Genomic DNA, 24,359 nt, shown 5'->3' with positions numbered 1-24,359 from the left:
TTCAATTCATATTCATATTTCCCCAGTTTCTTTCTTTCTTTTTTGATACTGGGGGTTGAACCCAGGGGCGCTTAACCACTGAGCCACATCCCCAGCCCGTTTTTGTATTTTATTTAGAATCGGGGCCTCGCTGAGTTACTGAGGGCCTTGATAAGTTGCTGAGGCTGGTTTTGAACTCCTGATCCTCCTGCCTCAGCCTCCTGAGCCGCTGAGGTGACAGGCCTGAGTTACCACGCCCAGCTTCTGCAATTAAAAAAAATAAAATGTTTAATTTAAATCGAGCTTCAAACACGGCTCATGTGCTTTGCTGCTGCTGTTGTTTTGAACCTGTCGTCTCCACCACCCCCCTGATTCCCTCTTGGACGCGGTGGTGGTGGCTGTTAAAGACAGTGGGTGATTTGTGGCATCAACTTCCGCAGCCAGGGTTCTGCTGATTGGGTCTCCATGGAGTAACAGCACAACACAAAACAAACAACAACAACAAACACAGCGAACAAATAGCCACACGGAGGTGTGGTTCACAGAAGGTGAGATGGACTCATTTCAAGGGCACAGCTGGGCAAGTCTGGTCTACGCTGGGCAAGTGTCACCAGAATGAAGGCAGCCAGCGAGTTATGCGGTGCCCCACCAGTTCTCGGTTCTGTGACACCAGCTGGCTGACCTGCAGTTCAGCTGGATTCTGAGGGGACTGAAGTGCTCAGTCCCAGAAGACCACTGCCCTCCAGGCCACCTCCCAAGGGGGCTCCTGGTGTCCCGTGCCTCTGCCCAGCGGACTCACATGCAGGGCTCCCCAGAGTCCTCTTGGGGCCATCGCTGCAGTGACTCACTTGCGCAAAAGCCAGGCTTGGATTAGTTTTGTTATGAACCCGGGACAGCAGGAAGGAAGAAGGATCGGGACTTGGGGGAGGTGGAGGGCGCCCACCCACTTCCCAGCACCCAGATGAGTGGGCCGGACCAGGGCTTCCAGACCCTTCAAGAGTTCTCAGTAAGGGCTTCTCCTTCTCCCTCCTCCTCCTCTTTGAATTGAACCCCTGAGCCCCCTCCCCAGCCCTTTTTTATATTTTATTTAGAGACAGGGTCTCACTGAGCTGCTTAGGGCCTCACTGTGGCTGAGGCTGGCTTTGAACTCACCATCCTCCTGCCTCAGCCTCCTGAGCCGCTGGGATGACAGGTGTGGGCCACCGTGCGGGGCTAGGAGGGGCTTCTTGTGTACAGAGACTCTCCTTTAGGAGCTCAGAAGATCCCAGGGGCCTTAGGGGCTCTGTGCCAGGAGCAAGGGATAAAGACACGTGGAGTCGACATGCTTTAACCTTGGGCACGCTCCACCCTGGAAGGTCTGCACCTTGCTCTTTGTGGCTAAGCAGTGTGTCCTCTTCTGGGACTGGGCTCTGGCTTCTTTAACTCATAATGACTGTTTTGAGATTGATTTTTGTTGTTCCTGTGTGGATGGTTTATTCCTTTATCAGGCCCAAGCAACTCCCTGTCCTGAGAGGCCCATGTCCAGATCCCGTCATCTAGTGTGGGCACTGGCATTGATTCCTGTTATTTTTTTTTTTAATATTTATTTTTCGGTTGTAGATGGACACACACCTTTATTTTATTTATTTATTTTTATGTGGTGCTGAGGACTGAACCCAGGGCCTCACACATGCTAGGTGAGTGCTCTCCTGCTGAGCCCCAGCCCCTTGATCCCTGTTTTTGACGGTCTGAGATGAAGCTGCTGAGAGTATTCATGTGCATATCTTTGTATGGACGCATCATTTCCTTTTTCTGGGGTAAATACCCAGGAGTGGAGTGGGTGGGTCACATGGTAGATGTAGCCAAGCACTTTTCCAAAGCGTGTGCCCTATTTTACATTCCCACCAGCAGCGCAGGAGAACTTCAGTAGTTCTGTGTCCTTGCCAGCAGTTGGTATGGTCCTTTGTATTGTAGCCACACTTTCCAATAGCATGTGTAGGGGGATCTCACTTGATTTCAGGTGCCTCACCCCAGTGAGCACCATGTCAGCTGTCTCCATGTGCCTAGTCGTCCTCCGTCGATCTTCTTTCCTGAAGTGTCCATTCAGATAATTTCCCAATTTTATAGGATATTTTGTTTTCTTGTTCTTGAATTTTAAGAGATCTTTATATATGTTGGATCTAGATCCTTAATCAGGGTATGATTTGCCAGTATTTTCTCTCTGTCCAGGCTTATGTTTTCATTCTCTGAAGTGCTCTTCTGAGGAACAGAAGTTTCTCATTTTGGTGAAATCTAATCAATCCTTGTCTTTGGTTAGTGCTTTTGTGTTGTGTCTGAAGTCTTTGTTTGATCCAGTCACAAAGATTTTGTTCATTTGTTTCCTTTAAAAGGTTTTGTAGTTTTAGGCTTCCTACTTAAATCTAAGATACATATGAAATTACTCATTCTATGTATTATGGGGAAGCAGCTACCTTCTTTCAACTAAAAATAAAACGTGAAATATTTAAAATGCAAATAGGAACCAAATAGTACAACAGAGAAAATTATTAGTAGAGTGTAATAGTCAAGAACTGTAGGGAGGAGATATGAGCCTGGGATAGATTCCTAGGGTGGTTAGACATTTTCTCTTCTTTTTGGCAGCGCTGGGCATGGAACCCAGGGCCTCACACGTGCTACAAGTGCTATCCCTGAGTGACAGCCCCAGCCCCAAATTAGATTTTTATTCTTTGTTTTATTCTTAAATTATTTTGTTGGCTCATAATAGTTAAGCATAACATTGGGATTTATTTTGACACAATCACAAATGCATGGAATAGAATTCCAGTGCTTACCCTTACCCTCCCCTCTGCCTTTCCTTTGTTCCCCCTCCTCAACTGATCTTTCTATTTGTTTACATTTAAAAAATTGGTGTCTTGTGGCTGGGCGCAGTGGCACCCGCCTGTCATCCCAGGGGCTCGGGAGGCTGAGGCAGGAGGATGGCGAGTTCAAAGCCAGCCTCAGCAAAAGCAAGGCCCTAAGCGACTCAGTGAGACCCTGTCTCTAAATAAAACACAAAATAGGGCTGGGGTGGGGCTCAGTGGTTGAGTGCCCTGAGTTCAATCCCTGGTATCTCCCCCCAAAATTGAGTTGAGGTGACATAAGTTTAATAGAAACCAGCTAAGCTACCCTTACGATGTCATGTGCTGTATCATTTACAGCTCAAGAAAGCTATAGAGGAAAAGGACAGATGGGAAAACCTTTGGTGGGATAATGAACTTGTCCAAACCTGCTGGGATGACATTAACGGCAGCTCGTGTAGACACCTCAGCTAAACGGCAGAGGTGGCCACCGGGAGGGGAGAGCGCCACGTGTTGTGTGTGGTGAACTCAACTCTCCCTTCCAATAGACAGAGATACTGGAAAGTAAAAAAGACAACGACAACCCCATGTGAACCCTCACTGGAGTGACCCGATTCACGGCTGGTGAGGCAGGCTGATCTGCCCGTCACCAGGTGTCACCGGCCACCATACTGACAGAGGCACCGCAGCCTCAACTGCCCATGCGCTTGATGGCTGCAAAGTCAATGCCAGAGACAGAGTCAGAAGGAGCAGTGGACAGAGTCACCACTGCAGTTGGGGACTCCAGCGCTCTCCTCTCAGTCACGTATGGAAGGAGGACACGGAAAATCAGTGAGAACACAGAAAAATCTGCCGCAGTCCGGCTGCAGCAAAATAACCGGGGGGTGACGAACAACTTGTTTACATTGATACAGCAGGAGTGGGAGCCGTTTATTGCAGGACAGGAGGGGTATTTATACATTCCACACAGCTTATCTTAATTAGCATAAACTAGATACAGCAGTCAACCAATAAGGAATCTCTACACTTAATGGCTCGCTGGCCTTACTTCACAAACCACTCCCTCTGGCAAAATGCCAGGCGCCATCCTGACTTGTTTATGAACTCTAACAAAAATCTTTGGACCCCATCAACCAGCTGGACCCAGTTGACACTCACCCATGGGTCCGTCCCACGACAGCACGCACATTCTGTTCAAACCTGCACGGTGCTCCACCAGCCCCATCCCATTCCAACCAACGGAACGAACGTCTGTAAATCTGGAAAGAACCGACTCGCTCGGCATAGGCTCCGTGGACACCAAAGAACTAAACTGAAATCCAGTAACTGAAAGGTAACCGGAAGTCTCCACGTGTTTGGAAATGAAGCCACACAGGTCAAGGAACAAGGACCAAGGGAAATTAGAAAATAATTTGAATTGAAAGAAAATGAAAATAGAATGAATCATTATCCGTGGGGTGCAGCTCAGTCCATGCCTAGAAGGAATCCCGGGCTTCAAATGCTTGCATTAGAAATATTTGGATTTGTCAATCCACCTTCTTAAGAAGTCAGCAGCTTCAGACGATACAGTGTTTACATAAGGAGAACCCTAAAGATCAATGCCACACGTCAGTCCAAAGGTAGACCTGCAGGTTCTGGGTGCTGAACCAACCGAGGACCAAGATGACTGAGGCAGGGGGATGACCTTTTCAACAAGTGACCCTGGGACACTTGGGGATTATGAAGAGACCAGAAATGACGACTCCTGCCTTACACTATGCACAAAAATCAGTCTGAAATGGAAATTAGACCTGAATGTAGAAGCTGAAACTCCTAGAGGAAAATTCAGATTGAAATCTTCCTGACCGTGGGTGTCATGGCTTCTTAGCATAGTGTCCATCAAAGAAAGAACCCAGAAACTGATGAAGAGCTTAAAGATCCCACTCTTGGTAGGACTCCCTGAGGAAAATGGAGAGCTAAGGCACTACCTGGGAATTAGCATCACGGACTCTGACATAGCCCTTCTCTATGGAGCCAGGCTTCACAAAGACAGCTCACCACTGAACAATCAGTCCCTCTAAAAGGCAAAAGATTTGACTACACACGTCATAAAAGAAGGTGTATGGATTCCAATAATCATGTACCAACCTGCTTATTGCCGTTACCCATTAAGGAAATGCAAGTTAAAAGACAAATTAAAATAGGATAGTGCTACAGGCTCAACAGAGTGGCTAAACGTAAAAAGATGAGCAACCCAAGTGTTGGCAAGAACACGGAGCCCTGGAGCCGTCCTGCACTGTCGATGGGAATGTAAAGTGGGAGCCCAGCTTGGAACAGAGGTGGTCCCGCCACTCCCCAGGATGTAAAATACACCACTTCGCCCCGTGACCAACAATTTCAATTTGGGGCTGTTGACCCTAAGACATGGAAACACACACCCATAAGTTGTTGAATACACAGATATTTGAGGCGCCTTTATTCCTAATAGCCCCCCACTGGAAGCATCACGGATGTCCATCAACAGGCAGATGGGTGAATTGACTGTGGGCTAATCAGAGTAGCATGCTCCGTGCCATGGAAAGGGACTGAGGGGTGGCACACAGCAGGTGGGTGAAGCTCACTCCCGACGGGTGAAGCCAGACACGGAAGACCCATGGCATCCTGTCCTCTGCCTAGAAGTCTAGAACCGGAGCACGTAGGGGACAGAGGGCAGACCAGTGGCTGCGTGGATCTAGAATACAGGGAAAGGAGGGTAGTTGCAAGGGCGTATTTGTAAAGGCTCATTGAACAATATACACTGTATGTACATTTAATCATGTTTAAATTACACCTTAGTTAGTGTTCTAAGAGTGATGTTGAATCGTTTTTCATTTCCACTGTCTGGATACTGGAGATTCTATCTTCTCCTTATGCCATTTGAATAAACACTTATTGAATGATCCATCCCTTCTCCATTTTTGCATCTTGCTGTTTCTTTTCTATATTAAAGCTCAACACAGCCGGGCGCGGTGGTGCACACCTGTGACCCAGCAGCTCCTCTGTATATATGTGAAGCGTTTGTTTCAGAAAGAAGCTCATGAAGTGACAAGCAGGACCTGTGCGTGTGTGTCGTGCGCTCCGGGCCGTGTATGTTGGTGTGTGTGTGTTGGTGTGTGTGTGTTGGTGTGTGTGTGCACGGGCACATAGACTATTTTGGAGGGCGAAGGGTCTCCAGGGTCCCCAGGGGTGCTGTGGCATTCCCACCTGGAAGGCTGGCCCCCAGTCCCGGGAGAGCAGGTGGCTGGCCAGTCAGGAAGTTGCTGGCTTTGATCTGCTCAGCCATGTCACCGGCCCCTGTGACAGCAGGAAGGGTCTCCCCTAAAGCGGTGTCTTGGACAGGCCGCCCTGCCTGCTCCCTCCTGGGGATGGTTGTCTCGGTGAGGCCCGTGTTGTTAAAGATGTGCCGTCTTCTCTTTCAGTATCCGGAACGTGATGCAGAAGTATCTCGAGGAGAGAAATGAGATAACCTTCGACAAGATTTTCAATCAGAGAATCGGTGAGTCCTGCTGCTCCCGTGGCCTGCGGTGACTGCAGAGGTGAAGTCAGGCGGGGCCGTGTGATTTATAAACAGAACCCCTGGCGCTTTGGTAGCCTTCCTAGCTATTCATTGGAGGGAATGGAGGAGATTTTGTGCACCTAGTAGGGGGCCTAATGCTTACTTGCGTTTCTCATCATGCGTCCTGCGAATGAGCTATTGGGAGACAGACTAGTTCAGCTGGGTTGTAAGTCTCCTTGGGGGCTGGTTGCCCAAAATCAAAGTGGAGCTGAACACAGAGGTTCACCTCTTGGGGATGCAGAGCTGATAAGCAGAGCCAGGAAGTGAAGGGCGGAGGGCTTGACTACTTGCAGCACGTGAGGGGTGCACTGGGTACTTCCCAAAGCGCGACTCCCTGAACAGAGAGGGCATGTGTCCCTGGGCACCCTGGGAAGACTCAGCGTCTCGAAAGAGGTGCGCACACTCCTGGGCACGCTTAGTTCAAGGTCAGGCTTCTCCGTGCATCGCGTATTCAAAGACGGGGGACAGGAACACCCCGAGACCGAGAAGCATCTAGTGAGGTGATCGTCAGCAGAGTTCACACTAGGTCACTAGAAGACTGAGGGGGCGACTTTGGCTGGTGTGAGCGGCTCCTTGTCCTGTTCTCTGGAGCCCTTATCAGAAGCAAAAACACCCGGAGGGGCGGGGGGGGGGGGTTGGCATGCACCTGCAGGGCGCAGCTTGCTCCTGGAAGTTCCCGCCGTCCAAGCAAAGGATGAGGCCCCTGGGAGCCAGGAAAGAAGCTCTCTCTGGGTCCCTGGGGCCTGGTGTGGGGCTCCCCTCCCTCATGCTCAGCGCTCCTCAGCCTCTCTCCTGCTGCTGGCTTTGCATGGCTGCGGGGGCTGGCAGCGTCTCCCCAAGGGCGGCTGGCTCCTCCAGCATGTGGGACTGGGTCACTGGACGCCATCAGTTTCTGTGGTGGGTGGTCTCTTATGCACTTCCTGATCATCAGGACCACTGCGCCGCTCTTTTTTTTTTTTTTAAGAGAGAGAGAAACTGAGAATTTTAGTATTTATTTTTTAGTTATCGGCGGACACAACATCTTTGTTTGCATGTGGTGCTGAGGATCGAACCCGGGCTGCACGCATGCGTGAGCGCGCTACCGCTTGAGCCACGTTCTCAGCCCAAACACTGAGCTGCTCTTACCCCTGTAGGTCATTCGACTTTCTACTCTGTGGGTCACCAGGACGCCACCTGAATGGACACAGGTCAGGGACCATCTCTTCCTGGTCATGCCCAATTCTAGCCAGTGCTGGTCTCTTCTGGTGCAGGTGTCCTGGGGTGCAGGGGTGTTGTGGTGCTGGGGTGCTGGGGTGCTGGGGTGCTGGGGTGCTGGGGTGCAGGGGTGTCCAGGTGTCGGGGTGCAGGTGTCCTGGGGTGCAGGGGTGCTCTGGTTCACTAACGGTGCTCAGGGGGGCAGGGTTGCTCGGGAACTCTGCAGTGTGGCGTTCCAGGGCTGGTGAAGCCCCCAACCACCACCATCCTTCCCTGTGGCCACAGCCCCCCAAGCCCAGGAGGAACATGGGCTCATCCACCTTCCAGAGCTGGTGGTCTGTCTACGGGCACTGTCCTCCGGTCGGGTTAGACCTACAGCCTTTTTGCCACCTTCTTGTTTCCGGTCCCTGTAGAGAGTTCCTACCGTCCCCGTGTTTCCTGAACACGCTTCCCTCTCAGCCAGGGCTGGGTTGCCGGGGGCCTTCCTGGTAGCTCGGCTGCCCGCAGCGCTGACTCCGGTGCAGGCTGGTCCAGGGTCTGCAGGTGCAGTCAGCGCGGCCACCGGTGGGTACTGGGTCTTGCTCCCCGCTGTGCCTGGCTGGCCGCCCACACCACTTGGAGGGCTTGCTGGGGAGCGTGTGTCTCAGCTTTTAAATTATTTTATGGCTGGAGGAAATGACTTTATTAAAATTCTAAGAAATCACAGTGCCCTGGAAGTCCATTTGGGTATATAGTCAGTCAGCCCTGCACGTCCACGAATTCTGCATCCATGGATCTCCGTACCACGGCTGGAAAATATCACCCATCGTGTCTGGGCTCCAGAGAGAGGCACAGGGTCACAGTCAGGCTCGTAACCACAGCATGACAGCCGTGTTCAAACCACTCTCATAGTCTAAGGGATCTAGAGGTGGTGCAGAGTGCACGGGAGGTGCGCAGACTTCACGGGCAGATCTGTGCCTTTTAATGTGGAAACAGCATCCGTGGAGGTTGGTGTCTGCAGGGGTGCTGGGACCGCTCCCCCTTGGGCAGCGAGGGTGACGCACTTCTGTCCCCAGAAGTCATGGAGACTGCCAGGTCTCTGTGAGACCACAGGTTCTTCCAGATCCTTCTGGGCTTTCTTTGCAGGTGAGAGAGTGTAGACTGACCCAAGGGAGGGACGTGGCTTCCGATCCCCAGTTGTCCTCGATTTTTAAAGAGTCCCATGGTAAAGAGTCACTGTGGGGGCGGGGGTGGAGAAGCAGGCTCAGCGTGGCTCTGAGGGGAGCCCGTGGCAGGCTAATGTCCCCGCTGCATAGACCCAGTTCACCCTGTGCCTCAGGTGGTGGCCAGTAACAGAGGAGGTGGATGGTTTGCTCTCTTATTATTTTTGTGGTGTTTGGTTCACTCTCATCTATGTGAAATGCTTTTTTGCTTCTGATTTTGTGCTAAAAACCTTTGCAAGGGAAGGGAAAGTAATTATCCCTCTATTGTTAGTCAAAAATTGCAAATTTCTTTGCGGGTTTATCGAGATGCGTTTCTTAGAGCGTGAACTCAACCCCACTGGACGCGCCCAGCTCCCGCGTTGGGTGCGTCAGCAGCACAGGGCTCCACCGTCAGATTTTGCAACGTCTTCATCACTCTCCAGAGAGTCTCTGTGCCCACCCCGTCCCCCTGCCCGCCCAGCCCCTGGCAACCACTGATCCACTTCCTGCCTCTGTGGCATGCGGCACAAGTGGCCTTTTGACTGGGCGACCCCCTGTGCCACGCCTTCCCTGTCTGCCTGGGTCTACCTGCACCAGAGCTCCCCTGCTTTCTGTGGGGCCAGTAGCCCCCGTGCTGTGGCTGTGCCGTGTCCTGGTTATCCATGTCAGCTGAGGGACGCTGGGGCTGCCCCTGCTCGGTGGCCTGTGGCTAGGTGCTGCTGTGGAAGGAGGGAGGCTCCCCGTTCAGACCCAACTGGTCGAGGGGGTGAGGCTGCCACCCCAGCACCCGCCGGCCTCTGCAGTGCACTGAGGGCCGGCTCGTCCTCTGTGTCCTCTGTCCCTCTCTCTCCTTTGAGCCCCCGACCCCGTCTGTGCCCCCGGCACACCTCCAGCCCCCAGCGTGTTCTCCGTGGTTGGCATCAGCCTGGCTCCCTGGCGCAGGAGCTCAGACTCCTATAGTCCGAGGTCAGCATGGCCAGCCTCAGCGCCTGGGGGTGAAGCCTCGTGGGTTCTCCTCTCACTGATGGGAGGCGTTTTATCTTGGCCAAGATGTTTAAAAAAAAAGTTGGCCTCTCTGCATGATTTTCCCTCTCCTCCTTCCCAGTTCCTGAGCTTGGAGCTGGTGAGGAGAAGCCGAGCTCTGACTCGAAGGGCCATGGTCCCAGGGAAGGATGGAGGCGGACTGGAGAGGGGGCGAGTGACGGGTGGACCTTGCCCTGGCATCACGTGTCCTGTCTGTCTGGCCTGTCCTTTTGCCTTCCACCTCTGCCTGGCATTGGGCTGGGGAGGGGTGGAAGGAGGCCTGGGGGTTGTTGGACCCTCCGGCTCTTCTTTCTGTCTTTCTAGTCCAGCATGTTCCCTGCCCCCTGTCCTTCCTGATGTTCTCCAGCTTCTCCCCTCCACTCCCCTATACTCCTCTCTGATTCCCTGGTCTCCCCTCTGTCCCCTGTCTGTGACTTGTGGAGACCCCGGTCAGGCCTGGAGGCTGCTCTCCGGCCTCTGAGCTGGCTGTGGACCTGCTCTGTGAGGTGCAGGCCTGCAGGACCTGAAGTCCCCTAGCCTCTGACGCCCGGTGGGGTCACGGTGGTTGGCAGGCCTGTTGGCTGCGTCCTGAAGTGGTTGCTCTGTCCTTTCCCTATCTGTAGATGGGGACTACAGCAGTGCCCGCTGCAAGGCTCTGCATGGGGATCGGCAGTGACACACGGGGGTCCCCAGAGCCCCGGCTCTTGTCAGGCCTCTGTGCGGGAATCTCTTCAAACTGTTGATCAAAACTTTTCATCAGGCGCGACAGCAGACTGCAGCAGTGAGCCCACGTGTGCACATCCGTGTACGGAGTGTGGATATGCACATGTCCACGCACACACACACACACACATTAATGTAAGCCACCGAGAATCAAGTTTTCCACATCTTACTTATCCTTGTTTTGTCCATTCTGTCTTTTTTGTGTGGTCACTAAAGTACTTTAAAGCAATTGACCTATGTGTAGCACATCAGCCCCAGTGGCCTCTCCAAAAACCCGGAACGCGTCCTTATGTCACCACAGCGCTTTTACCCAGCCACGGCGTTCCCAAGGCTTCTTAGGGCAACACTTGAGTTTATCTTCAAGTTTTCCTGATCATCTTAAAAATATCCTTGTACTTTTGGTTTTTAATCTGGGTCCAAATACGGCCCCCGAGGTCCCGCCGCGAGCAGCCCGGTGCGCCCAGGAGAGGGACCTGCCAGGTCTGGAGGCAGCTGAGCTGCGCTGTGTCCCCACTGGTCCGCTGACCTGAGGGCTCATCATCTTGGGGGAGAGGCTGGGCAGCGGTGCTGGGAGGGTCGGGCTGGGGTCCCCTCTCTTCCTCACCCTGCTGTCCTCTGCTTCGTGTCTCCCTCCCCTTCGTAGGGAGCTTTCTAACTGTCCTGCTCCTCCTGCCCTTCTGCTGCGACTCCCGAGTCAGGCTGTTCAGGTGCTGTACACAGTTCCCGCAGCAAGGTCCCTGTGAGCAGGATGGCCGCTGCCCGCGGGTGGTACTCCGGGAGCCACGGAGGAGCCCCAGGGAGGAGTCCGCGCACCTGTAAGCAGGCTCCTGGTCTTTGCCGGCTCCTCTGCTCTGCGAGCCCTTTAACAGAGGCATGTCCCAAGTGGCCCCTGGAAGAGCAGGTCAGAAGACAGGTTCCAGTTGCTGCTGGCTTTGCAGACGGGGACCGCAGGACAGAGGAAATGGGCATCACCTGGAGTGAGGGTGATCCCCAGGGACCTCAGTCCTTCCACCAGGGAGGCTGCCAGTGGCCGCAGTGAGTTTGGAGCAGCCTGGAGTTCCTAGGTAAGAACCCAGACCTGCGGCACCCGTGCAGCCCACCCGATTCTGACCCGTGCCTTGAGAGATGCGAAGCAGATATTGCTCTTGAGAGTCTTAAGTTTGCAGTGATCTTTACAGAGCAATAAACAACTAGAGCCGCAGAAAGTGCCAGGATTCAACCCAGAGGGTTAAACAGGAGGTACTGTTGTCCCCCGGCTTCTCCTTGTTGAGGAGTCATACATTGTAAGAGATGTCCATCAAGCTGAGTCCTGATTCACTGTTAATGAAACTCACACCCCTCAACATTCTCAGTTTGACTCATGGAGAGGATGGTTTTAAGGGGATATGGGTTATTGAACAGACCGTAAAATCAACTTATCATTTACAGCTCAGATCATTTTGCTACTCTTCTGTTGAAATAGTGGTTTCATCCTGTGCGAGGGAGGCACATGGCAGGCATCTGATACAATCCATCTGCCTGGAGACCGCCAAGTTTGCTTCTCTATCTCCATTTTCACTCCTATTAAAGGAGGATGTTTCAAATCATAAGGAGACTCCAAAATAGATACTTAATACGCAAAGTATGCCCAGGATATTCCTCCGTGGAAGGAGCATCACGTCAATGAAACATTACATGACGTGCTGTCCCGGGAGGCATTGCATTTTATAACACTGGCTCCAAAGCTTAATCCAGAGTTTGAATGTTCATCTTTTTTGAATTTGTGTGAAATAATTTGGTGTCTGAATTTTTTTTGTTAGGAAAAAACTGATTCTTTTGGCAAAAAACAGATACGTCAAGATATAGTTTTTGTGTTGTGAAATGCATCTACTGTGATTACACGATTTTAATGATTTTTATTAAATTTCTACACAACCATCACCACAATTTTAAAACATTTCCGTGCTGTAGAGGGACCCCTCGTGTCCACAGTGGTCACTTCCGGCCCCACCCTCGGCCCCAGCAGCCGCCCCTCTGCTCTCTGCCTCAGTAGATCTGGTTTTCCGGCATTTCATAAACATGGAGTCAGGCGGCTGTGGCCCCGGGTCTTCTGTGTCTGACCCTTCTCTGTGCCTGAACTTTTGAAGGTGTGTCCCCCCACCAACTGTGTCAGTGCCATGTCCCTCTGTTGCGGTGTGGCATCCCGTTGTGTGGCGGAAGCACCCGTTGATCTGTTCACCAGGTGATGGGCAGTCGGTTTTGTTTCCACAATCAGTCTATTTTGAATAGGCTGCTGTGAATATTGGCATCCAAGTTACTTTGTGCATAAAATGTTTTCCTTTCTCTTGGGTGTGCACCTGGGAGGGCAACGGCAGGCTTGCAACTTGCCTTTGATCTTCCAGGAATGACCACATTGCTTTGGAGGGGCCTGTACTGGCTCAGGTTCCCAGGTCAGACCACAGAGCTCCAGGCACCAAATCCTCTAGCTACTGGGCATCGGCTCTTTCTGGCTGCAGCCGTCCAGTGGAAGTGACCTGGTGTCTCCCTGTGGTCTCGGTTTGTATTTCCCTCACAATGATGATGTTACACGTTTGTGCTCATAGCCACTTGAGCACTTTGTTGGTGGAATGTCTATTCAACTTTTTTTGCCCATCTGAAACCTGGGATCACCTCTGTCTCTTGTTATTTGTCATACATGTGGCTTACAGATATTTCCTTCCACGTGGTGTCTGCTCATTTCCATTTTCTTAATGATGACTTGAAGCACAAAAGATTGCATACTGACGAGGTTCACTTTATACATTTTCTCTTCTGAATCATACTTCAGGGTCATTACCAAAGAGGGTTCTGCCTAACTGAAATGCGTAAAGCTTTTTTCTGTTCTTCTAGAAGTATTTTCGTGTTAGCTTGTACATTTAGGTCTCTGGTTGATTTTGAGTAACTTCTTACCCACAAGGTGAGGCAGAGGTCTCAGGTGGCCTTTCCTCTGCAGGTGGGTATCCAGTTGTCTGAAAAGCATTTGTCAAAAAAGATTTTCTTTTTCCCAGCGGATTGATTGTCTCGGTCATCTCTGTTGAAAAGTAACTGACCATAAATGTCAGGACTTATCTCTGGACTCCTGATTTGAGCCATTTACCTGCTTGTCTGGCCTCATGCCAGGTCCTCCCTGTGTCAGTTACGACAGCTTTGGGGCCTGCTTAGGAAGCAGGAAATGACAGTCCTCACTGTGTCCTCCCCACCCCCAAGCTTGGGTATTCTGGTCCTTTGATTTCCATATGAATTTTTTAGCATCAGTTTTTTAATTTCTAGGAAACAAATGGTTCTGGGGCCTTGACCGAGGTTGACTTGAATCTTTACAGCCATCTGGGGAGAATCACCATCTCAACGCCGTCAAACCTTCCAGTCCCTGAACATGAACCAGCTCCACTTCCTCCTCTGGCCCAGGTCTTCTTTAATTTCTCCCAACACTGCCTTGTAGTTTTCAGTCTTCTCCGTCTTAGTAAATTTGTTCCTAAGTATCTGAAGCTTTTTATGTGGTGCTGAGGATCGAACCCAGGGCCTCCTGCATGCTAAGCTAGTACTCCACCACTCAGCCCCAGCCCCAGCCCCAGCCCCAGCCCCAGCCCCAGCCCCAGCCCCAGCCCCAGCAGGATCTGAATCCTTTTGATTTAAAAGAACATTTACCTGGACAGAATGCATCAATTATATTTGGTTCTTTGGGGCCAAGGCATAAACATTATATTTGCCATAGGCTTTGAAGATAAGAGTATATGTCTTATGATAAAAAAGAATACATTGGTAAAACTTAAATTACTGCCTTACAGGTCCTTTTTTTTTTTTAAAAAAAAAGAAAACATTTATGAGCAGTCTCTGTAGAAATAAAGGTGGACACCAATACATCATAGGTACTTATTGTTAAAAATGGACACTAAACCACAAAAATACTAAGAAACCCAAGCAGAACATTTTTCGATTCCTTGTCAGTTTCAAGGGACAAAGCTGCCAATCTATTTCATATTTCACAAAATCATTGACCGTAGTGTTTTCCTTTAGAACAGAATAGACAGGCAGAATCTGAAAACACTTATAGCTGGGCGGCTTCCTACCCAAAGGCTGGGGTTCAACTGCAGCAAGTGAACCCTCGGCCTGGGGCCTTCCCGAGGGGAATCTGAACCTGGGAACTGGCTCTGTCTCTTTTCCTTTTGTTTCTACTTTGTGTGGAAGTGTTTGCTTCTGTCACAGGGAAGGGCCTTCCCCTGACAAATGCCCCAGGCTCCGCCCTCTCTTATCTGTGAGACCTCCTCTGGCTCAGAGCCACCAGCCTCTCCAGGAGAAAAAGAACCGGCCATCAATTACCAGGGCTCCTGGGACTCCCAGTGAGGGAAAGCGTTAGAGAGGCAGGAGAGCCCTCCCATGGGGAGTGAGCCCTGGGCTGAGCATGGCGGACTGGATTGTCAGCTGAGAGGCGGGGACCACAGGAGGCAGCAGGTCACAGGGGAAACCAAGGTCATTCAAGGTCACGGGTTCTGCACAGTGTCCACTGGGGCTCCTGAGACAAAACTGCTGCCCAGAGAAGAAAGACGCTGGCGTCTGCACAAGCTGGGAGGTGCCACCTGCCCTGAGCTGCAGCCTCGGTATTTTGGAAAATGTGGGACATCCGAGAGGTTTTGGGCAAGAAGGATAAAACAGGATAAAAAGGCTACACCAGTACGATGAGAAAACTTGGTCGTCTTTTTTTTTTCTTTCTTTCTTCAATTCATTATGCAAGTTCTAAAAGCAGCCATAATGATCATTTCCAGAAAAAATAAAAATTCAGAGAAGGTACATCTTGTTGGTGTAACACAATCCTTGCACGCCTACCCGCCAATCACTCGAGCCACAGGAATACCGGCAGATGGCCGCTGCAGCCTGCACCCCGTGGGCTGGCAGATCTAGGTTATCTTTCACAACTTTGCTATTATTTTTTTCTGGGCTGCTTGGATTCCATGTTTGGTAGGAGCTGCTGTTAGCTTAGGACACCGATGGCTCCCTGTGCACCTACCACCAGGCTGAGTGTTTCTGTGCCACACTCCCAGGAGTCAGAGCCAGGGCTGGGGGTCATCCTGGAGTAGAAGTTATGTGCCTTCCTTGTCTGTAACCTGAAAAGGTTAATTTGGAGATTAGCTCACCATGGACTTCCGCCCTCCCCTCCAATAGCAGTTCCCACCCAATGCACAGCATCCTAAAACCCAGGGTCTGGGGCGGGGTGCAGGGATCCCCACAGCTTGTCTACTTTGTTTCAAGAGACATTTCATCATCAAATATGCTCTGAGACCTTCACTGGGAAATGCCTCATCAAACAAAAATGCTCATGGAGAAGTCTTAGCATCAGGCTGTAGAACGCTCCCGTCGCCTGCCAGGCCACCCTGCCAAAGACGGGCACCAAGTGTGAAACCCCAGACCTCAACAGCCCAGGGACCCCGAGGTGCATGGTCAGGGCTGCTGGTCATTTTTCTAAGGCGTGAATTTAAACCCCGAGGTGAACGTGGGGACCAGCTCTTTGGCCAAGGGACGAGCCTGGCACATTGGCTGGCCTCTGCCACTGCACAGGATTTTGTCACTCTGCCTGTCAGGGTCATGTATTTTAGGAAAAAATGCATATGCTCTAGCAACGTTGGCCCCTCTCCACTGCTGGAGAAGGTGGAGCAGCCACGGGACCCCCTGCCTGGGAAGCCATCCACCAGCTGTGTCAACTGGCCGTGGAGGGTAACAGGTCCTTTGAGGAGGGTGAGGGTCCTCCCTGGGTTCTCATGTTCCAGGTGGCAGATCAAGGTGTCTTAAAATACCTCTGACTTTGGCTCTTTTGCAAATATCTTTCTGAAGGTTGGGTACATCCTCTTGATTTGTCTTAGCCTTTCTACTTCCAGCCAAAGCCCAAGCTGGGGAGTGGGGAGGAGTCTCTTGGTGATCCTGGATTGTGCTAGAAACGTACTTCTTCTTGTAACTCCGCCATGCCTGACCCCAGGCGCCAGAAAAGCCTCAGGGAACAAAGTGTGTGATGGGGGGGGGGGGTGGGCGGTGTGAGACCAGCAAATATATTCTGTCCCCATTGGGACTCACGTTTGGAGAACCGCTCAGCCTGGAGAGGTGTGGGGGTGGTGTGGGGGTGCTGGGGTCCGCAGTAGGTCTTGGAAAGGACCACAGAACAAAGACCCGGGTGGGAGGTGAGGAGCCAGCCCCCTGTGTTTTTCTGGGTGCTGTGTCCAGGGGGAGCCGTCAGCCCCCGGAGGTGGGGGCTGGGGGTGAGGATGCTAGGAGCTGGGTGGGCAGAGGTGGGAGGTCTGGCTGTCCCTGGGGGAGAGGGCTTAGGATAGTGTGAGCCCTGGGGCAGTACCATGTGGGTCAAGGGTCAAGGGTCAGTTTGGCTGTTTTGGAAGCTTGGGGAGGGGGTGAGGGGGAGGCTCTGAGAGCTGAGGCCGGCTTTTGGAGCAGGGAGCGGCTGGGGATGGGGAGAAGTCCTTGCATCCCAGATGGCGAAGGTGGAGCCCAGGGGATGTGCAGTTGTCTCGTGTCCACGCAGAGGTGGCGGGCAGGGTGTGTGTGGAGGGTGGGCTCTGCGTCCTCAGGCTCCGTGGGGACTGCAGAGGCTGCCGTGTGGGGCGGTGAGCCTGCTCCTGGGGTCGAGGTGGTGCGGGTGCACAGGGCCCTTGGCATCTGCATGAGGCCGAGAGTCCTGTCCTCATCCGGGGGCTCCCTGCGGCTCCCCCCAGGGCACTCCTTCAAGTTGGGTCAGGACAGCAATTTCAGCAGAGGCCGGCAGGACATGGGCCGTCCCTTAGAGACTGTTCATAACCCTGGGACACCGAAGGGAAACCAGGACAGCGTGTGGAGCACCAGCTTTCTTACCTGGAAAAATGCTCTTATTTTTGGAGGTTTTTTTTTTTTTTTTAATTCAAATTTTCATTTTTTGGTCATGGGTGAAAGATCCAAGTAAAAAATCATCGCTGGTCTTGGGAATGCCCCTCCTGAGCCTGTAGGTAATGGCTGTTTGAGAAGATGGAAGGCACTTTGGGTTGTGGTTCTGGCGTTGAACCAACGGGTGAGTTTGGAGCTGGAGCTGGAGAGGCCCGGAAGAACAGTTGGGGGGTTGGGTGTGGGAGTGTTGCTCCCCTGCTGCTTTTCAGGTTGGTCTTTTCAGCAAACACGGTATTCCCTCCTAGGAGATGCGCGCGTGGGAGACTCCAGGTGTCGCTTCTGTGCTGGTGCAGAGGGTCATCGCCGGTGTGTGCCTTTGAGCAACCTCATGGGCCCACATGCAAACAGCAAGGGGCATCGGTGTGGAGAACGGAGGCCGAGTCTCCACCCCTGTGCTCCCCGCACCTGCAGCTGAGTCCTTCTGGCCGTCGTCGCCCTTTACAAATCACCCTCTGGCCCTTGGCGTCACCTTGCCCAGCCGGGCAGCCTGGACCTACGTTCAGCCTCCACGGGTTCCATGTGCCCTTTCCAGAACTTCACCCAGACGGGCTGGAACGGGACGCACTCCTTCGTGTCTGACGGAGCACGGTGTCCTGCCCCTCTCGCTGCTGAACAGTGTTCCTCTGTGTGGACGCACCACGGTTCACCTGGTCACGGACACCGGGGCTGTTTCCAGTTTGGAGTGGTTGGGAATAGAGCTACTGAGGCTTGTTGAGAACTCAGTCCCTCCATCCTCCTCAGCATAAGAATGGCGGGTCCCCTGTGATGGTGCGCACAGTAGGACTGCTGTCACTTAGAGGAGCTGACCTTTTGCCTTTGTGCCATGTCCTTCCTGGTCCTGGTAACAGACTGTCAAAAATTCTCGTGGGCAGGGGCCGGCGGGGACTCCAACCCTGCTCCCTCTGCCTGGCCTCCCAGGACCCCCTGACCCCAGCGTCCCGCTGCCCTGCAGAACCAGCCCCACGTGGTTGACGCCAGGTCTGCGGCCATCTGGAGCAGTGGCCAAGCCCCCAGGGACCCTGGCTGCAGCAGCCTCTGAGTGTCTGGGTGGCTGAGCAGTTGAAAGAACTTCCCAGGCCCCTGTGCAGGAAGGTGCCTCTTCTCAGGGAATGTTGACCTTGACTTCCTGGAGCTGAGGGGTGTGGTCGGCCAGCTCCTGCGGTGCCCTCAGGCCTTCTTCCTTATTGTCCCTGGGCAGTCTCCATCATTCCTTCAGCGGGGCAGCAGTGTCTCAACAACTGCAACTTCCCAGTTTTCCCCAGTTTCCCTCCTGCCTTTCAAGTTCCTCAAATCTTTCTGCTCCGCTTTTTGTTTCTGAATATCACAATAAATTTGGCCAAAAGGCGCCAGCAATATCCATGCCACCAGCCTCCCAAGCTCTGCCACCTCGTTGCCACCTCTCTCTCCGTCACTCTGTCCTGTCTTGGCCCCCTCCGCCACCTTGGCTCCTGCCTAGATGGCTCAGCAGTTTCTGTCTCCGGTCCTCTTCTGCCGTCCCATGGGAATCTGGGGACAGTTGTATCACACCCTGCTCATGTTCTGACCCTGTCCTGAGCCTCCTCTGCAGGGTCCAGGGCCGCCATCTCTGTAGTTGAGGTCACCAGAACCAAGTGCAGGCTTCTCCTTGTCATCACCCCATGGACTGCACGGTGTCACAGCCAGTGACGGCATCAGCCTAGCGCCAGGTGCTGTGAGTCCTCCAGAGACGAGCTGGCCTGCCCAGGGGGTGTGCGTGGCTTCTGTGCCAACCCTGGTCCATGTGTTTTCACACCAGGGACGTGAGCACCTGTGGTGGTGTCTGAGGTGCCCCTGCACAGGCCCTGGGGAGCGTTCCTGCTTGCCCACTCCCTGGGCTCACCGGGCACTCGTGGGCAAGGCGGACGCTGCCAGGGTCCTTTCAGCGTGGTCTCCCGACTGGAGCTTGGGTTCTGTGTGACTACAGAGGGTCTCTTGTGCGGTTTCCTCGCCATGATTCTGAAGTGTCCAGCACCTTGTGCCAGAGGAATTGCTCTTTATGTTCATTTTCTGTTTCAGGGCTGTGCTAGTCAGCCATTTAGCTGCTGAGACTGAGAGTCCCCACCAGCGCAACGTAGAGGAGGAAAAGTGGTTCTGAGGGCTCTGATTTCAGAGGTCTTTGTTCATAGTAGGCCAGCGCCATTCCTGGGGTGCGAGGTGAGACAGGACCTCAAGGCGGAAGAGTGTGGCAGAGGGAAGCAGCTCACCTGGTGATCAGGAAGCAGAGGGAGACTCCGCCCTCCAGACACAGATGCAAGGCCACGCCCCCAACCAGCCCCTGCCCCAGCCACGCCCACCAGCCCCAGCCACGCCCACCAGCCCCAGCCACGCCCACCAGCCCCAGCCACGCCCACCGGCCTCCAGTTACCACTCAGTTAATACCATCAGGATCAATTCACCCATTAGGTTAAGACCCTCCCAACCCAATCATTTCTCCTGCAAACCTTCTTGCTCTGTCTCACACATGAGCTTTTGGGACACCTCACATCCAAACCATAACAAGTCCAAAATGATCTCAACCTTAGTACAAAACCCTTATTTATAGCACTTACTGTCGGGAGCCATTTGCATATTGAATGGTTATTTTCTTAGTGCGACAACTGTTGTGTGATGTACTAGTCCACACAGGGGAAGTCCTGTCTTCCTGTCATAGGAACCATGGTGTGAGTGACAGGTGAACATCCCTGTGGGTTGGGCAGAGTGACAGGTCATGGAGTAGCAGCCCCCTCACGGTCTAATGGAACCTGCAGGGTGGCAGTGGACGGGCACTGTTGGTCTGTAGGTGTCAACACTGCCTGTTTTAGGTTGAGTCAGGGAAGGGGACAGGGTGCAAAGGCCATCTGGGGACAGGCTTGGTGACACAGGACACAGGAGTATCATATTGCAGAGTGCCCTGGGGCGGGAACAGAGTCAGGATACTAACTTTCAGCTCTGCACAGGGCCTGCTGTTTAGGAGGAAGGATCCCTGTTCTCAAGTCCTCAGCTCTGCATTAGAGAGGTGGGTTTTTACTTTTTGCAAAACAGTTGCCACTTATGTTAAAACCCTCCCCCAGCAGGCTTTTTGGCACTTGGAAGCTTTCAGCAAACATGAAGTATTGTGTAACTGACGGACACAGAGCGCTGGTCCTGTGGGGAACAGCCCCTGGGCCTGCTGGCTGAGGTCCAGGCCTCCCGCACAGCCACCCCACGGTGACAGGCCTACCTTGGCCGCCTCCCTGCAGGAACTTCCTGCTCTGTGCACTCGCTCCTCCCTCCCTCCCTCTCCTGGCCCTCGGGGTGCACCACCTCAGCACGTCCAGGGTGCACCTCCCTTCTTCTGAAACCCTCTGCGGTGTCCCACAAGCCACACGGCCCTTCCCCTATCACATTAGCCAAGCACATGCTGCGCTGCGTGAGTCCCCAGCACGGGGCTGCGGTCAGCGGGAGAAACCAACGGGAGAGAGCCCGTTCCTCTCTCGGCCTGTGGCCTAGGGAGGGGCACGTCAGGAAGCGGGGCCACGCGCCCGCACTGGAAGAGGGGCCCCTTCCTCAGCGTGCTCTGAGCTGTCCATTCCAGAGGCCGGGCATGCCAAGCAGGGGAAATGCTAGAGGTTTTTCCATCAGCCCAGGGACAGGATAGTGAGCCAGAGAAGGACCACAGAGGTCACCCACAGGGGGCCAGGAGTCTCTCCAGCTGAGCAGCTGAGAGGTGGTGAGCTGGAAGGGGGCAGGAGCAGCACGGCTGGCTGGCAACCAAGAGCCCTGGACAGGTGTGAGCAGGAGACCACAGGCAGGTAGCCAGCGGCCAGGGCTGCAGGAGAGCGGGCCATGGAGGAGGAAGAGCGGGGACTCAAACGGGAGGGAGGATCTGATCCTCACTGAAAATCGGAGCGCGATCAAAGTGTCTTAATGTTTCAAATTGGCAAGAAAAGATTCAGAAGTTTGAGGAGACACTCGGGGGTGGCTGTGGGCCTGAAGCAAGCCAGCAGCCCACTGCAGGGGGCCGTGGCAAGCAGGTCTCGCGCACCAGGGTCCCTGTGCTCGGGGCTGTGCCAATAACAGGATGTCCATGGGACCTGGGACACAGAAGCCCCCCTCGAGGTCTCGCGGGAGTCCTGGAACACAGGAGCCACGACGTGCACAGGGTTAGACGTTGCAGCGATTTCATAAAAACAGTCTGTGAAGCAACCCAAGTGCCCATCATGGGTCAGTCTGTGCACCGAGCTGCCCCTGGGATGGGCTGACAGTCAGCCACCACAGGGATCCATGACAGCCGAGAGGGCCTGGAGAGATCTCAGCAGTGTCGGCACTCAGGGGCTGGCGTGGACGGTGCGTGGACACCACATGGCCACTCTGTGGGTGGTGCGTGGACACTGGGTGGACGGGGCATGGGCCCTGAGAAGCAGGGCTCCTGCAGTCCTCCTGGTGCAGACAGTTAGTTCCATTTCCCAGATGTGAAGATTCAGCGCCGGAGACACGGGGAGGCGGGCAGAGGAAGCAAATTTATCTAAAGAACAGTAACGGGCTTCCTGGACGCAGAGGGGGCCACAGCAGGTGTCCAAAGATGTGGGGGCTTCCTGACCCTTTTCTACAGCTTAGGTTGTCTTTGTCCTTCTGCCCTCTATCCCCCCTCCCCATCCTTCTTACCTGCCCAGTGGCCGGGGTGAGCCAAGAGGTGACGACCAAATGGGCAGGGAGAGGACTGAGGGTGGAGTGACCCAGGCAGGAGGTAACAACCCAAGGTGTCACTCAACTCTCAGGACTCCCTGCAGGGAGGAGCCACTGGGGGGGCAGGTTACCTTAGCAACAGGTTGGAGCAGGGGAGAAGGGCAGCTTGTGACTTTCTTTCCAACCAGCCCCACCTTCCGATGGGATCCCGTTATTAATTATCTGTATTGACGGTCATTTTGGCCCCACCCCCGGCTCACTTACCCCGTGTGGCTGTGGCGTTGGAAACTAGTGCAGACCCTGCCCCACGCCCCACAGAGGGGCAGGAGCAGGGACAGGGCTGCCTGGAGGGTGACTGGAAGGCAGGGGAGGACCCTTGTCACTCGGTACCTTGTGGTGTGTCTTTAGAATTCGTCACCACACTATCTGCTCGTGAAACAGAGTTGCAATAACGTGATACAATGACTGGAAGATGGGAAGAACCCAGGGCCTTGGGGACACCGGTGAGGGACCAGGCCCTTAGCCTGGGGAGAGGACTGAGCGTGTAGATGTGGTGTGTGGACACGGTGCATGGGGCACAGGGGCCTCTGCATTGAACCTGACCAGGTGGCTCATGGGGACAGGGCCCCTGCATTCCTGTGGGAGGGGGGTCAGGGCCAGGGGTGGGCTGTGGGGCCTTGAGATAATGTCCTCTGGGCACCAAGGAAAAGCTTAAAAGCAGGGGCAGGGCCTGGTCAGATCTGGCAGCAGCCTGAGGGTGATTTAGAAGGGGACTGGCCGAGTGGCTGGGGACCCGGAGGCCGGGAAGCAATGCCCCTGAAGGGTGATCAGCCTCTCCCCTACAAAAGGAAGTCAGCACTGACTGCAAGGCCACCAAGCACACCCGTGGGGTCTCCAGTGAGACTGCAGCTGCTTGCGAGCCCCTGGGCTTGCGTTTGCAGCGTCACGCCACAGACAGGAGCCTCCTGATCTCAGTGAACTTGCACTGACAGCCAACGCGCCCAACAGGAGGGTGTTGGCACCCGAGTTCACGGCTCGGGAGTCGTCACGTGGTGGACACCGAGTCCGATGGCTGGCCCTGCCCGAGTCTTCTCCTGGAGATCCTGGCCCTGTCCCTTTCTGCCCTGGTCACCTTTGGTCTGCGACGTGCACCGAGGCCCGGACTTTGTACGCACAGTGGTCCTAAGAAAAGTCCCCGAGGGAGCCTGAGTCCGGCAGCGTGTTTGATAATGGTTCTGTTTCATCACGGGTCATTGTAAATCTGTCTGCATTGCCAGTGTCCTTCACTGTCGGGCATGTACACGACTGTGACGAGTCAAAGAACTGACCGCATCCTGCCCGGTGTTTGCCTGTGGCCTCGCCAGGAGTCTCACTTTTCTACCCCCGTGCAGTGAAGAGCGGGAACGCACCCAGCCAGGGAAGGGCTCAGAGAGGAGCTTCTTGCCGCCGGGTTCTCGCGGGTCTCCCCCAGTCCATTTTCTCTGTCTGTGTTTGGTGAAGAGTGGTCACTTGGAGCGCTGGACACATGGCCACCTGGCCACGTGCCTCACCGTTGCCCTCTTTTTTTTTTTTTTTGGACTCTCCATTATCTCCATGACTGATCCCATTAATTGATCTGGGAATGTTTTGTTGACACTTCAGGAGAACGTGTGTGTGGATCAGCCATGACAGCAGGAGTGGCGGAGTCAGAAGGCCGGGTACCTATTCATGGCCTTCCTGATGGCCTTTCATTCGTGGATTTTTCTTCCTCTACAGTTCTAAGAAGTGAAAGCTCTCGTACCTACACAATTCTCGTGTGTCATGTAGACATTTTTAAATAGAGCCATGGCTCTGGCTGATAAGTCGAGTTCAGTGAGGACGTACCCAAGGCTGCAGGAGGACTCACTGCGCCCTGGACCGTGCTCACCCTGTTGGGACTTGGAGACACAGGGCCAGTGCCCATGGGAGGTGGGTCAGGAGTGCCCAGCCAGGACGTGGCCTGCCGAGGGGGTTTTCTGTTTGACATCCACGTGCTCTTTGTGTTTCTCTTCTGAGTTTGCTCTTCTTGTCATTGAAGAGTCCTTTGATTTCCCTTTAAAGAGGCTGCGTGTCCTGCACCCACCAGAGCGGGTGTTTCTGACTCCGAGTTCTTGGCCCCGTCCCTGCGGTGCGTGCTCATCGCTGTGCCTCTATGCACCATGGCTTTTGTCCCGTAGCTCGTGAGCGCTGTAGGCGATCAGTGTTGTCCACCATCGGGAGCCTGTGTTGAGCCTTGTTCCTGACTTAATGGGCTGG

At 53.7% G+C, this 24,359-nt stretch overlaps 1 protein-coding gene across 1 annotated transcript in view; it reads left to right on the top strand.

Moving 5' to 3' along the window:
• The window catches only part of LOC144373655 (uncharacterized), a 42,463-nt gene extending 28,476 nt beyond the window's left edge, over positions 1-13,987 (top strand). The window contains exons 4-5 of the mRNA XM_078036697.1: positions 6,233-6,309; positions 13,779-13,987. Coding sequence (XP_077892823.1) covers positions 6,233-6,309; positions 13,779-13,813 — 112 coding nt within the window. The 3' untranslated portion in view covers positions 13,814-13,987. The remainder of the gene's footprint in view (positions 1-6,232; positions 6,310-13,778) is intronic.
• Positions 13,988-24,359: the final 10,372 nt, after the last annotated feature.

The sequence above is a fragment of the Ictidomys tridecemlineatus genome, unplaced genomic scaffold (assembly GCF_052094955.1).
Source record: "Ictidomys tridecemlineatus isolate mIctTri1 unplaced genomic scaffold, mIctTri1.hap1 Scaffold_454, whole genome shotgun sequence".
Lineage (NCBI taxonomy): Eukaryota > Metazoa > Chordata > Mammalia > Rodentia > Sciuridae > Ictidomys > Ictidomys tridecemlineatus.
The sequence above is the reverse complement of the archived record's forward strand: the minus strand, read 5'-3'. Positions and strand labels throughout refer to the sequence as shown.